This window comes from Pleurodeles waltl, chromosome 8 (genome assembly GCF_031143425.1).
Source record: "Pleurodeles waltl isolate 20211129_DDA chromosome 8, aPleWal1.hap1.20221129, whole genome shotgun sequence".
NCBI lineage: Eukaryota > Metazoa > Chordata > Amphibia > Caudata > Salamandridae > Pleurodeles > Pleurodeles waltl.
In genome coordinates, this window is record NC_090447.1 from 1,280,581,957 (window position 1) to 1,280,597,960 (window position 16,004).

General features: G+C 42.3%; 1 protein-coding gene across 5 annotated transcripts in view; it reads right to left on the minus strand.

Annotated features, from left to right (window-relative positions):
- CDK8 (cyclin dependent kinase 8) overlaps window positions 1-10,585 on the minus strand; it is a 208,581-nt gene extending 197,996 nt beyond the window's left edge. For all 5 annotated transcript variants that reach the window (XR_011194600.1, XM_069202230.1, XM_069202228.1 and 2 more), the window contains exon 1: window positions 10,302-10,585. Coding sequence is in view for 4 of the 5 variants with exons in the window: in XM_069202230.1 (XP_069058331.1) it covers window positions 10,302-10,564 (263 nt within the window). In the remaining variant the exon portion in view is untranslated. The remainder of the gene's footprint in view (window positions 1-10,301) is intronic.
- Between the last annotated feature and the right edge of the window lie 5,419 nt (window positions 10,586-16,004).

Sequence of the window (16,004 nt, forward strand, 5' to 3'; positions counted from 1 at the left end):
AACTTTCAAATACAAACGCTAGGCTGGAGGTGAGAATTGTGCTAGTTCAGTACCTGAGCAGCTATTCATGAGGCTAGTTTTAAGTTAAAAAATATTGATTATAGAGTCCTGTTACCAGTAACAAGACCTCATAATTCCCTTCAGTTTAAATGTAGAGCAAAAAAAAAAAAAAGATTTTGTAGCAGTGGCCTTGCTATTTAAGTGCATGTCAAACCTATCCAGGTCAATAATTGTTAGTGACATTATCCGTTTGGCCCAATAGGCAAAACAAAATGATTTTCAAACACAAAAAAAGATGTCTCAGCAGCCTTGGGCCTGAATACCCTCATTCTTGATTCATACTGCTTTAAGTGTTGTACAGTACAAAGCCTAGGACTGTTATGAAAAACATGATACAAAAAAAAACCAGAGCTTGTCAATATCTTATTCCTCGTAAAGATCATCAGTCTGACCCTATTAGGGGTCAGCATCCTGTTATCCAGATCAAGTGCTTCAATGTGTGACACCAAGGCAGAGTATCATGGTTAATTTAGCACTTTCTTGACAAATCTGCATTTAGAGGCTACGAATGAAGGGATCCCAATACCAAATCAACATCCAATAAGAAGGCTACTGTGGCTCAATAGGAAGAACCATCCATATACCCATGCTTATTGACCAGAAGGAATCCTCTAACAGAGGCCCTGGTAATGCAAGTGACCAGCTGAAATTTCAGATCCATACAAGTTAACAGTTCAACAGGTCATATCCAAATCCAACACAAAAAAGTGATGCTGTTAACTATAAGGATCCAGATTCCATAACAAACACTAACTAGGCCACTTAATCCAGGCTGACCTGTTATCTCTTAAGAATATCTGGCCTAAGCCTGGATGGTGTAGTGGAAATCACATTTTGAAATTCCCAGGACTTTCCATTGTCCCCTGAAACTTCACAAGCCATCAGTCGAAATTTGCAAAGGGATGGGCCCTCTTCTAGAGAATTTGTTAGAATCAGAGGAGCACCAGAAACCAAAACTTGTGATTCTGAGTTACTAAAACCAGTTCTACCCACTTTCTTCGGATTTGAGTGGTCACCCAATAGATCATTACAAATGGTCGAAAGGGATACTGCAGAGCTCCAGTCTAATCCTAAAGAAAATTTCCAATCGCACAAGCAATTGGAGGGGAGATTAAATCTACAGTTTAGTCAGGACGTGAACAGATCTATCTTGAAAAATCCAAACGAAGTATCAGTCTCTCATAAACTTGGGAGTTCAACCTCCAAGCACTGGAGGTTCCAGTCTGCCAATTGATTGCACTTGCCTGGAGCGTACTCTCCGATACAGAGATCCTGTAGTTTTTGCAATCATGCCAAAACTAATTAGTCAAATTAAGCACAAACTTGGATCCAGTTCTTTTCAGTGATTTGAAGTATCAGACTGCTGAAACACTGTCCGTCTTTAGCAATGCACAACAATTTGTCTTCTCTCATACTAAGCATTTCACTCGAAATGAGCCCGCTAGGAGCTCAAGACAAATGGCATGAAGGCTCTTCATCAGTCTCGCAACTGTAGAAAAAAACCCGTACCTGCCCCTTATCCAGTCCTTCTTTCATTAAACCTTATAATATTATCAGGTGACAAGACAAAATTGCTCTTCCTTTCACAGATGACATGTGGTGTTAACCGTCTCTGAAGATCTTACTGGGAATTTTCTGAGCTAGAAAAAAAAGTTCACAATAAGATGGTCGTTTCCTGAGGCGAGGAATTGTTAACCTCTGAAGTGCTTGTCAGTGCAAAGGGCACACAAAAAAAAAAGAGTCTACCCTGAAGTCCAGGAAGTCAATGTGTCTCTTTAGTACTAGGCCCTTGTGGCCATTGATAAAAAAATATATCAAATTCTCAAGAAGTCACCAATGTGTTCAGGTGTTGTTTCAGAGTGCTGAGCTTAAGGTAAAGTATCATATAAATTCTCTAAGTTCTCACTTACAGAACCAATGGCTACATGATATTGGTAAGGCAAAGCAGAGCCTGGGACAACCAGAAGGGGAGAGCAAAAATCTTGTAGTCTTACACTCTCCATATGACTTGAAGAAACGTGTGATGGGACTGGAATTCCAGGATTATAAGATATGTATCCTTTAGGTCCGAGTGCACCTTGCATCTTTTAGAAAATGAATTCCTTCCATGTTGAAGTGATGACACAAAATGTACGTTTTTAGGTCCCTCAGGCTGATTAGTAGTCGAAACAAACTGCCCTTTACTTCACTCCAAAAGCCATAGCTGAAGAATTTCTTGAGTAGATCATTGGAGGAGAAATTGCTCCACTGCACGATATGACCTCTACTTCTACATCCATCGCTGCTAATTCCTGCTGGAACAATTAAATCATTTTACAGTCTGCACTAGGTCAGAATATGGTAAAATTCCAAACAAAGCCCTGAACAGTGTGCAACACTCACTCATAGGGAGTCGGCTGGGACCGGTTGTGCTAGAATTCCCATGCTCCCCACTTAGTTTCCAAGGGAAATAGAGTGAAGGCTTACTTGCTATTCCTAGTTTGTAAATGTAGTCACCCTCTGGTGCAACTCCTGAACTGTTCACATGTTTGGGACAGAGAAAGCGAGGCAGACTGGCCAATTCAAGGTTTGGCTGTTGCTCAGGGGACCCATTGATATGCAAAAGTCGAGCTCTACCCAAGGCTGTCAAAGTAATGAAAAACGGGCTTAGTTATTTCACTAAGGGACTGCCAAACAGTAATCCCTGTGCTATCAGCTCAGCCTTAGAAAAGTCCAACTCAACAAATTTTGGTTCCTAAGAATTACGTTATGCCTAAACCTCTCCATAGAGATGTCACAATTTGTGTTACAAGAGGGAGGCAGCCAATTGGGCTGTCCATCAAATAGATCAGGGCCCATGAGAAACTTTCCTTGGCCAAAAATTGCAAGCTGAAGATTTCCACAATGTAAATGTCAGACTGAGAAGCTTACCCTGGCAAGCCCACCGGGCTCTGTCAGACCCTTTGTAGAGTTCTTTGAGAACTTTCTTAGGAACGTGGGCAAATTGGGATCCACTTCTGAAGTAACTGCAACTTTCCCTTCTAATGAGGTTTGGGTCATTCTGCAGTTTGGCATCACCAAACTGCCTTGCTTATGGACTTCCTAAGCATAGTCTGTAAGTAAGGAGCTGTCCTAGAAGACGGTATCCAGTTTGATGAGCTACTGTGTATTATATTTTCAGAAAACATTCCTTTCAACTTTTGTTTGGTGGTCAATGGATCCTTCATTTAGTTTGTTTCTTCTGCTCATGTGACAAATGAACCAAAAATCTCTGAGATCCACGGTCTGAGAATCCTTATACAACCCTCTTCTGAATCAGGCTGCTGCAAATTCTAAACAATAGATATCCCAACCTATTTAAAGAAGTTCTCTGGTATAAAAAAGGAAATGCAGGCACCTTGGTACAAACCTTTTGAATTTTCGAAGAAAAATACTTATTTTTTCTTTGTGGAACTTCCTGTTGGTTTACCCTTGGATATAGTGAATGGAGACCTCTCCTGTCTGTTGGCAGCCTAATCAGTACCTCTGTTTTGACCATTTTTCTCCAGAGGAGGGCTTGGTTGGGGTTTAGTCAGTCTTTTGAGGAATGCATGCAAGCCTTTCTTGCACTGCTTTGCTAATCAGCCCAGAGGGGATCATCCCAATTACAAATATGGGCACTGGCTCATTGCCGATGAGGTGTGGATTCACATATCTCATAGATTAATAAAGCTTGCAGAAAAGAAGAAAGAATCAGGAAATACCTAAATAGTGTCCTACAAACTAGTGCTGCACAGCTATGTTTTTTTACTCCAATAGTTGAAGCGGAGATGGTCATTATTAATTTGACAACTTCTTTTTCTAATTGATGATCTAGGGCAGCAGTGTATCTGCACATCCATGTGCACCAGTGTGATGTGTGTATGGATGAGGGGGTAATGAGCAGGAGGGAGAATAAGTGATGGATGAGGAAGAAATAAGGAGGGGGGTGGGAAGAAGAAAGGAGATACGAGTGAAGAGAAAGGGTGGATGAGGAGAATGAGAGAGTAGGAAAGAAAGGAGCGAGGAAGAGGGGGAGAAAGGAGTGATGTGAAAGGAGTGAGGATGAAGGAGGAGAAAGGAAAAAGTGAGGACGAGGGAGGAGGAAGTATCGAGGATGAGGGTGGATGAGGAGCGAGGATGAGTGAGGAGGAAGGAGCGAGGATGAGGCAGGACTGAGGATGAGGGTGGATTAGGAGGATGAATGCCAATCAGGGAGGATGCTGATGAAGGAGGATAAAGATGAGGAGGACTGAGGATGAGGGAGAAAGGAAGGGGGAGGAAGGAGTGAGGATGAGGGTTGAGGAAGGAGCAAGGATGAGGGTTGAGGAAGGAGCAAGGATGAGGGTGGAGGAAGAAGAAGGGAAGGAGGATGCCAATGAGGGAGGATGAGGGATGATAAAGGTGAGAAGGAGTGAAGACAAGGGAGGGAAAGAGGATGGCGGAAGGAGGAGACTGTCCCCATAAGATATGTCTGCCAGGAGGGGTCAGGTGCAGACGGAGCCCACTCTGAACTATTTGCGCTCAAGGCCTCCATACCTGTGAGGAGAGTGAATAAGATGTGAAGGGCAAAATAGCTTACATAACCCAGGATCACTGCTAAAACCAGCATCTACAGCTAATTAGCGAAAACTAGGCATAATGAACATATCGAGCAATAAAAAGAGTACAATTACATGGCACCACAATAAAGAACTTGAGAGAGACTCTCTCTAGCTGCTCAACAGCGAAGAAAGAGATCATAATGGTTAGGGACTTTTGTAGCTACCGAGTGGCTATATAAGTCACTAATTGTGGTTCTCTTGTGTGTTAAGGATACAGTAGTTTGTTCAACTTTGAAACTGAGCTGCTGTTTAGTAATGTGATGAAAGAGAAAGCATAATCCTCACCGACGTTCCTATTGTACAATGAGGGACAATATGGCCCGCACAATCGTAAAAACAAAGAGAAGGATGTAGTCTCTTAAATTACATTATTAAGGCCAACCATTACATTTTATAAAATCGAGACAAAACGTCTTTTTGACTACTACACTCATTGGAGATGAACCAGAACTACAAAAGAATATGCACGGGGCGAGGCAGATTCCTCACAGACCAAACTGAAAGGCAGGGAAACATCCTTGAAAGTTAATTGAGCTGGTAAACAATCTACTCCTCTTCGAATCACGAGCTTTCAGAAAATAGATGCAGCGACTTTTCTTAATTCCTCAGTTAAAAAAAAAAAAAAAACATTTCTTTAGATCTACTCCACTTACCTAGGTCTACAATAACCTACACAAATGTAACTTTCATCAACCTCATTGCAGAAGTGACACACAAGACATTGTGAAACAGTCTGGTTACTGGGAGAACCACTTCCACTGCAACCCCCAATAAAAGTTGCTCAATTGCTTACCACACTGGCAAGCATTGCCAAATGCTTAACTTACAGAAAGTGTCATGGCAGACTCGCTATAATTTTAAGTTTGGACATGAGAACATACTTCTGAAAAAGTCAATATCTGTGCCAGATATATTATGGCATGTTACTGGGATGCGTAGCGTGCAACTTATCACCCAAAGGGTATCCAAGAGCTGGAGTAAGTGTGTAGGTTCTCTGCTGGGGGTTAGTGGAATTGCCAGGTCTTCAGCCTCTCGTTCAGTGTGAACGACTATAATCAGCAAACTCCCTTTCCTCCAAAACTTATAGAAGACAAGTATCGATAAAGCTTTAACACACACATAAATAAGTCACCTATGGAATTCCCAGACTCTCTTCGGAACTGGACACAGCACAGAAACTATGAAACAGGATTGCTGACTATGCATTGTCGATTCATTAATTAAAGTAAATTAGTGTATTTTGATTCTCATGGACTCATACGTAGATGCTGACACGGCAGCCCAGGATATTCTCATGGACACTCTGCACACTACGGTGGTGAGAATGGTACTGCCAAGAACTATTTCAGATCCTGTCAAAAACAGCTCAGCAGCGGAAAAATTATGACACTCAACTCTTTTCTGTGATCATCAGAGTCACTCTTGCAGATATCTTGTTCCGCCTATACATTAGACCACTAGACAAACTTAGCTAAAATAGCTGCAGAATGTTGGACCATTAAAGTGCACTGATGATACGCCACTACTGTTAAAAACAGACTCTCCACACTTCCTGATTCTGACAGTCTCTAAACAAAAAGTGAACGTCTCAAAGACTTTTGAAGCTGAAATCTGGGAAAACAGGGTTTGTTCTCTTACCCCCTTTATTCGTTATAACTATATTCTAAGACGAGCATTTGGAATGAAATCAATGCATTTCTGTTCTGAAATGCTCTCCTGGCAGAACTCCAAAAATACCCTGGCTACACATCAAATCTGATTTGTACTAAGCAACCCAACCGCATCAACAATACCCCTGCCCTAGTCTTCTAAGCTTGCCTCTCAAATGAAGCTCAGAGCTGCGACAAAACTAACTGTGTTATCTTTAAGGAACTGAAGCTCAACAATCCCCTCTACCTAGTCTAGAAACTCAAGGAGAATATCAAGAGGTCAAAAGCAAATTCAAATTCCTTTCTCAATGTTTCAATAACAACAAAAAACTTCTCTGGATTGTTCCTTTACAAGAATTGCTGTAATGAACTTCCCAACCCACTGTCAAATGGCACCCGTCTCCTGCTGTTCAAAAATGCCCTCAAACGCTTATAATAAATAAGAACCTTTGTAGAGAACCTTCCCGCTACACAAAGGTCGGCAAACACTGATATAGATCACATCATGTATGGTCTTCGTGAAGTCTGCCTTTCTTCTAACTGCTAGTTGTAGACTAATATGCCATCTTACTCGAAACTAAAACGCTTTGTATTTGTTGTTGTGTACTGCTTGAACATTCCCTGGGACTTGGAACTTAGTCATGCAAACCTCTTTAAAAAAAAAAAAAAAAGGAACAAATAATACTGCACCACTAGTTCATAGTTGCATTTCAGAGGCAAACTTGAGGGGCCCTTGCACAAACGGGTTAAATAGGCAAGTTGAGTGAAAGGATATTTCTGAACGCAGTTAAAACTGCCAGTTTCAAATGTTGTGTCTGGAAAGTGTAATAAGAGGTCGCTGGTAATGCACACATCATCTATCTCACAATAAACGTATTCAAGATTATCTTCGCAGAAATTACCTAAGGGGTTGCTTTATATACAAATTAATAAACTTATAGCTATGGAGGCAAAGTGTTAGGATATTGAACGTGCTATGAAAGAACACCATAAAAAGAAGACCAATCATCCAGCTTTAGAGTTTAATGCACTAAGAAAGTGCACTGGAACGAAAGAGAATAAAGGGCCATATGTACTAATGCATTTCCCCATAGACGCAGAATAGGTAAAATCCTTTGGTACACCTGGCCCAAAGACGCTAATGTTACGAGACTGAGAGGAAAACGATCATGGGTAATATTAAGAATGATTTTGGTCTGCCTGGGGTATGCCTATCCCGAAATGTCATTACTATCATGACTTTCCTTTACCTACATGGTTTTCCATTGTGCTTGTTATTCGTCTTAAGCAGTAATTTAGCCCACTCAACTGAAATAAATGCTTGATGTATTAGTTTAAATAGAAACAGAAAAAAAGGGCGATTACCAACAACTCTCCCATATTGATTACCAATCTAATCTGTTTTATGCTTCGTAGACTTTAAATCTCACAGAAAAAAAGCATTCAAATTATGAAAACTCTCCATAAAGCAATTAACCTCATTCCATATATATATATATATATATATATATATATATATATATATATATATATATATATATATATATATATATATATATATATGGAGCAGACAACAACATTGAAGAGAAATGCATTACATGATAGAGTTCCTTATATGGAATAGGAAATAAACACTTGCTATGATGATTTCCTTCTGTTCCGTAATATATTCCTGGAATGTATGCACAAACAGTTCATCAAACAAAAATGTCCTGCTTTGGTGGATTAGAAGAACATTTAATGTCGAATTGATTCTAAGATGCTTCCATCCCCTTTTCGCCTTACTGCTGGTCCACATGCTGTGAGAGTAAACTGTGCTGATAATGATTGTGTAACTCTACAGAAGGAAATGACTCAAAGCACTTTAGAAAAAGAATGCTATCATCAGTTCACGCCTGACCAACGGTAATTGTTGCTCATGCAATCATAAGTCTGCGCTGAAGCAGAATTATAAAGAGAATGGCAATTAACTTCATGCCTTTATCTTTAGTCTCACTCAATATATGCAAACAGGCCAACCTCTTACTGCTTTGTATCCCTTCTTTAGACCCTTACTAAACTTAGAATGTAGGCAAACCGTCCCCCCTTTTTTTTTTCCTTCACTTTTATGGATGCTAGATAGATGCTACCTTGCTTACTTTCTTACTTTCTTAATTGTGTTGATATCTGCCCACAGAACTGATGTTGAAGCACAATAATGAGCCTTAAAATATATATATATATTTTTTTATCTGTACACAGAGACGTGGGATATATGTGATTTTCTGGCAGCTGCGTTTACGGCATAATTATGAGTTTTCGGCATTTGCCACATAATATATCATCGACAGCATAATTTGCACATTTTAACCAAAACTTTTTCTAGCACAAACGAATCAAAGTTACTAATAAATATTAGGAAAGCCAATAGATCTGACTTTAATGGAATGTTGTATAGTAATGTGAAGCATTACAAGTAAATAGCATGGGAAATGATACGTATGGGAGTGGAAGCAAAGAACTGTACAATAATAGTGGTGTAAGTTTAAAGGTCAAGTGACAGTTGAACTGCCCAGCCAGACCTAAACTTCCATGCAAGTTAATGACTGCCTTTTTCCAGTCTGCTCTACTATCAAGACGAAAAAAACAAATTATCTAGATATCTAACACACTTTAATAGCAATCCAGTGTCATGGGTGAAGTCTCGAAAGTTCAAGCTTTAATTAACAAAAGTCACAAATAGTGGAAGTCAAGCAAATTTTTGTGGAAGCACACAACTTCAGCCCAATCAAAGTATGTACTTCTGGCGCCCAACATGTGGGTGGAGCCGAAGCACATCTCTGGTGACTCTTACATAATTATCTGACAAGCCAGACCATAAAAGGTGGTGACACGCATTACACTGGAAGGCATTTGTAAAGGTGAACATGCCACCTTTCTGTTGCTTAATGCTGTATTTAGTTGTTAAACTGGTACTGAGGTAAATTATTTGCTCAGAGTTAACATGAATAAAAATAACAAAATAAATAAGGTTACATTATGCTACAAAATGTATGTTTTATTGCCACGAAATTGAGTTCACTTTGCCGCAAAATCTAGGCCCCGGCACTGAAGTGCCCTTCTTTCTTGGCGGATCTGCTCCTTGTGAAGGATCACAATGCTGTCACTCGGTAAAATAAGCCAATGGCAGAAGATGACTACGTTCCTCCTGCTGTAAGATGCAGGACGGGGAAAAGCGTGAGATAACGATAAATCAATGGATAAAGCGGGTGCGATGAAAGTATATTATTATAGATATAATTGTGTACAATCAAAAGGTTTTGAATAACGCCAGACCAAAAAAGAACGCAGGACAACAATAGTGCCTTAAAGCCATCACTGGAGAGGCTAAACCACCGCAGCATTCCGTACAGGTTCCTAACCAGTAGAATCACTCAATCCAAAAGGTTTTTGTCCCACTGAATTCGGGGTAAATAAAAGGCTATAATCTGCTTTAATGAGTTGTAACAATCTGAACCTCCATATCATCGGCTTCCGATTATTTCACCTAGCCAACTCACTCATTCTTAGTCACAAAGAAATCCACAAGACAGACTAATGCAAACGCATAATAGCCCCGCGAAATTGTTGACAAAAGGCAAACCCGTCTGAGTGAGAATTTGTTGACAGGCGGCAAACTCGCCTGAGTGAGCATTTGTTGACAGGCGGCAAACCCGTCTGAGTGAGACTAAAGCACAGGCGCACCCAAAAGTGTCAACTGTCCTAGTGAGCTCAACTGGAATTAACAACGACAGTTGGAACGTTTACTTTCGGATCTAATTGATCAACCGTAGGATCCTTGAACTAGAGAATATTTGAAAACTAGCTGGGTGTCATCTGATCGTGGTGGGCGATCGCCCATAACCGAAGGCATATGGTAGGCACTGGTGAAGACAATAACACAGGTACAAGGTGACCGTCCCCGGCACCAAGGAGTAGACAGGTGGGTGCTCCGTCTCCACCCCAAACTCACCCGTCTTTGCGTTTTGCCTTGAACACATGCCCATAGGTCCCTCTGCCTACTTTGCAGCCCTCGTACTCAAAGAGATCCTCCACCCGCTCGCGCTCCGCCGTCAGCTTGACTTTGAAATCATAGTCCATGTCTGCAGGGGCTGGGGACCCCCTCGCTCTACCTAGAAGCTCCGCTGCCGTATCAGCATGTACCGGCGGGAGCCGCTCGAGGGGTGGGGGAAGGAGGGTCCGCACTGTGCCCGGCTCTTCCCGCAACATACACATATACAGCCGGCAACTTGCGGCGCGCCGCTGACGTAAAACTGTCGTGCTAGGACCGCTTTACGTTTGCTTTAATTGTCCGTTTTCCATACCTGTGCCCCCGTATAATAAACATTAGTGACACTAAAGAGGCAGCAGCTAAAGGTGTTGGAGATCAACCAGTAAACAAAACTGCGATTTAATAATTCAGTGTAATGTGTTATAAGGCGTAAGTCTCGGTTTCAAAAACAATCTGTGTGAGGTCGAATCCGACTTGCAGAGAAGAACAGATCTGTAGGCGTTGGAGACGGCCGAACAGACTTGTACAAAAAGGCAGGACTGAACGTCACGATGCTCCATTGTAAATGCTTGTATGGTACATTTTCTCATTCAGTACACTGTAGGTGCGCAAACACCATCCCGAAATTGCATGTTTATTGGACGTAATGAGCGGTTCATATTAGCAAGTGCCTCCCAGTAAGGAGAAAGTAATTTTGATCGTTCCACCGGAGATAAGGCTACAGTGTTTAATTTGAGCCGGTGGGGCCCAGTGTCCCTTAATTGTCCTTATCGGACAGCTCCCGAGAGTGAAAACGCAGAAAAGAAAAGATGTCCCGTTGTGACAAAAAATGTCACAACGGGAGAAAATAGGAACCCGCAAGAGTGAGAATAAGCGGCAAGGAGTGTCTGGTCGTCGATTAAAGACGCGTGAGGTGGATTCCGGACTTGTATTCTTGTCAGGGTGCTGGTCCCGGGTTTAGGAGAGGCTTGAGCACCACAACTTATTTTTCAACAAATGAAGCACTGGGGCTTGTGGAAGAAGCAGCAATTACTCATCAAACGTTTAACTCTATATTTGGGATTTGTACCCTGGGAACCTCTGCAATGAACGCAGGTGTCGCGCCTTGAACTCTCATGAATATTACACTTGCATGCGCGTCGACGTTAGCATCGGGTAGCAAATAACACTTCTAAAATCAATGTTCTTCAAAATAAGTAGTTTATTTATTTCCTTTAACCCCTTCGCTGCCAGGCCTTTTCCCCCTCAGGTGCCAAGCCTTTTTTTGGGTATTTGGGGCAGTTCGCGCTTAGGCCCTCATAACTTTTTGTTCACATAAGCTACCCACGCCAAATTTGTGTCCTTTTTTTCCAACATCCTAGGGATTCTAGAGGTACCCACACTTTGTTGGTTCCCCAGAAGGAGGCCAAGAAATTAGCCAAAATACAGTGAAAATTTCGTTTTTAAAAAATAAATGGGAAAAAGGGGCTGCAGGAGAAGGCTTGTGGTTTTTCCCCTGAAAATGGCATCAACAAAGGGTTTGCGATGCTAAAATCACCAGCTTCCCAGCTTTCAGGAACAGGCAGACTTGAATCAGAAAACCCAATTTTTCAACACAATTTAGGCATTTTACTGGGACATACCCATTTTTACGATTTTTTGTGCTTTCAGCCTCCTTCCAGTCAGTGACAGAAATGGGCATGAAACCAATGCTGGATCCCAGAAACCGCAACATTTCTGAAAAGTAGACAACATTCTGAATTCAGCAAGGGGTAATTTGTGTAGATCCTACAAGGGTTTCCTACAGAAAATAACAACTGAAAAAACAAAATATTGAAATTGAGGTGAAAAAATCTACAATTTTTCTCTACGTTTTACTCTGTAACTTTTTGCTGCAATGTCAGATTTTTGAAAGCAATATACCGTTACGTCTGCTGGACTCTTCTGGTTGCGGGGATATATAGGGCTTGTAGGTTCATCAAGAAATCTAGGTACCCAGAGCCAATAAATGACCTGCACCCTGCAGTGGGTTTTCATTCTATACCGGGTATACAGCAATTAATTTGCTGAAATAGAAAGAGTAAAAAATAGCTATCAAGAAAACCTTTGTATTTCCAAAATGGGCACAAGATAAGGTGTTGAGGAGCAGTGGTTATTCGCACATCTCTGAATTCCGGGGTGCCCATACTAGCATGTGAATTACAGGGCATTTCTCAAATAGATGTCTTTTTTACACACTCTCTTATATTTGGAAGGAAAAAATGTCGAGAAAGACAAGGGGCAATGACACTTGTTTTGCTATTCTATGTTCCCCCAAGTCTCCCGATAAAAATGATACCTCACTTGTGTGGGTAGGCCTAGCGCCCGCGACAGGAAATGCCCCAAAACACAACGTGGACACATCCCATTTTTTGACAGAAAACAGGTGTTTTTTGCCAAGTGCCTACCTGTAGATTTTGGCCCCTAGCTCAGCCGGCACCTGGGGAAACCTACCAAACCTGTGCATTTTTGAAAACTAGAGACCTATGGGAATCCAAGATGGGGTGACTTGTGGGGCTCTGACCAGGTTCTGTTACCCAGAATCCTTTGCAAACCTCAAAATTTGGCTAAAAAAACACATTTTCCTCACATTTCGGTGACAGAAAGTTCTGGAATCAGAGAGGAGCCACAAATTTCCTTCCACCCAGCGTTCCCCCAAGTGTCCCGATAAAAATGATACCTCACTTGTGTGGGTAGGACTAGCGCCCGCGACAGTAAATGCCCCAAAACGCAACGTCGGCACATCACATTTTTTGAAAGAAAACAGAGGTGTTTTTTGCAAAGTGCCTACCTGTAGATTTTGGCCTCTAGCTCAGCCAGCACCTAGGGAAACCTACCAAACCTGTGCATTTTTGAAAACTAGAGACCTAGGGGAATCCAAGATGGGGTGACTTGTGGGGCTCTGACCAGGTTCTGTTACCCAGAACCCTTTGCAAATCTCAAAATTTGACTAAAAAAACACATTTTCCTCACATTTTGGTGACAGAAAGTTCTGGAATCTGAGAGGAGCCACAAATTTCCTTCCACCCAGCGTTCCCCCAAGTCTCCCGATAAAAATTATACCTCACTTGTGTGGGTAGGCCTAGCGCCCGCAACAGGAAATGCCCCAAAACGCAACGTGGACACATCACATTTTTTGAAAGAAAACAGAGGTGTTTTTTGCAAAGTGCCTACCTGTAGATTTTGGCCTCTAGCTCAGCCGGCACCTAGGGAAACCTACCAAACCTGTGCATTTTTGAAAACTAGAGACCTAGGGCAATCCAAGATGATGTGACTTGTGGGGCTCTGACCAGGTTCTGTTTCCCAGAATCCTTTGCAAACCTCAAAATTTGGCTAACAAAAACAAATTTTCCTCACATTTCGGTGACAGAAAGTTCTGGAATCTGAGAGGAGCCACAAATTTCCTTCCACCCAGCGTTCCCCCAAGTCTCCCGATAAAAATGGTACCTCACTTGTGCGGGTAGGCCTAGCGCCCACGAAAGGAAATGGCCCAAAACACAACGTGGACACATCCCATTTTTTTTTTACAGAAAACAGAGGTGTTTTTTGCAAAGTGCCTACCTGTAGATTTTGGCCCCTAGCTCAGCCGGCACCTAGGGAAACCTACCAAACCTGTGCATTTTTGAAAACTAGAGACCTAAGGGAATCCAAGATGGGGTGACTTGTGGGGCTCTGACCAGGTTCTGTTACCCAGAATCCTTTGCAAACCTCAAAAGTTGGCTAAGAAAACAAATTTTCCTCACATTTCGGTGACAGAAAGTTCTGGAATCTGTGATGAGCCACAAATTTCCTTCTACCCAACGTTCCCCCAAGTCTCCCGATAAAAATGGTACCTCACTTGTGTGGGTAGGCCTAGCGCCCATGAAAGGAAATGGCCCAAAACACAACGTGGACACATCCCATTTTTTTTTACAGAAAACAGAGGTGTTTTTTGCAAAGTGCCTACCTGTAGATTTTGGATCCTAGCTCAGCCGGCACCTAGGGAAACCTACCAAACCTGTGCATTTTTTAAAACTAGAGACCTAGGGGAATCCAGGATGGGGTGACTTGTGGGGCTCTGACCAGGTTCTGTTACCCAGAATCCTTTGCAAACCTCAAAATGTGGCTAAAAAAACACATTTTCCTCACATTTCGGTGACAGAAAGTTCTGGAATCTGAGAGGAGCCACACATTTCCTTCCACCCAGCGTTCCCCCAAGTCTCCCGATAAAAATGGTACCTCACTTGTGCGGGTAGGCCTAGCGCCCACAAAAGGAAGTGGCCCAAAACACAACTTGGACACATCCCATTCTTTTTTTTACAGAAAACAGAGGTGTTTTTTGCAAAGTGCCTACCTGTTGATTTTGGCCTCTAGCTCAGCCAGCACCTAGGGAAACCTACCAAACCTGTGCATTTTTGAAAACTAGAGACCTAGGGGAATCCAAGATGGGGTGACTTGTGGGGCTCTGACCAGGTTCTGTTACCCAGAATCCTTTGCAAATCTCACAATTTGGCTAAAAAAACACATTTTCCTCACATTTTGGTGACAGAAAGTTCTGGAATCTGAGAGGAGCCACAAATTTCCTTCCACCCAGCGTTCCCCCAAGTCTCCCGATAAAAATGATACCTCACTTGTGTGGGTAGGCCTAGCGCCCGCAACAGGAAATGCCCCAAAACACAATGTGGACACATCACATTTTTTGAAAGAAAACATAGGTGTTTTTTGCAAAATGCCTACCTGTAGATTTTGGCCCCTAGCTCAGCCGGCACCTAGGGAAACCTACCAAACCTGTGCATTTTTGAAAACTAGAGACCTAGGGGAATCCAAGATGGGGTAACTTGTGGGGCTCTGACCAGGTTGTGTTACCCAGAATCCTTTGCAAACCTCAACATTTGTCTAAGAAAACACATTTTCCTCACATTTCAGTGACAGAACGTTCTGGAATCTGAGAGGAGCCACAAATTTCCTTCCACCCAGAGTTCCACCAAGTCTCCCGATAAAAATGGTACCTCACTTGTGTGGGTAGGCCTAGCGCCCATGAAAGGAAATGGCCCAAAACACAACGTGGACACATCCCATTTTTTTACAGAAAACAGAGGTGTTTTTTGCCAAGTGCCTACCTGTAGATTTTGGCCCCTAGCTCAGCCGGCACATAGGGAAACCTACCAAACCTGTGCATTTTTGAAAACTAGAGACCTAGGGGAATCCAAGATGGGGTGACTTGTAGGGCTGTGACCAGGTTCTGTTACCCAGAATCCTTTGCAAACCTCAAAATTTGGTTAAGAAAACTAATTTTCCTCACATTTCGGTGACAGAAAGTTCTGGAATCTGAGAGGAGCCACAAATTTCCTTCCACCCAGCGTTCCCCCAAGTCTCCCGATAAAAATGGTACCTCACTTGTGCGGGTAGGCCTAGCGCCCACGAAAGGAAATGGCCCAAAACACAACTTGGACACATCCCATTCTTTTTTTACAGAAAACAGAGGTGTTTTTTGCAAAGTGCATACCTGTAGATTTTGGCCCCTAGCTCAGCCTGCACCTAGGGAAACCTACCAAACCTGTGCACTTTTGAAAACTAGAGACCTAGGGAAATCCAAGATGGGGTGACTTGTTTGGCTCTGACCAGGTTCTGTTACCCAGAATCCTTTGCAAACCTCAAAATGTGGCT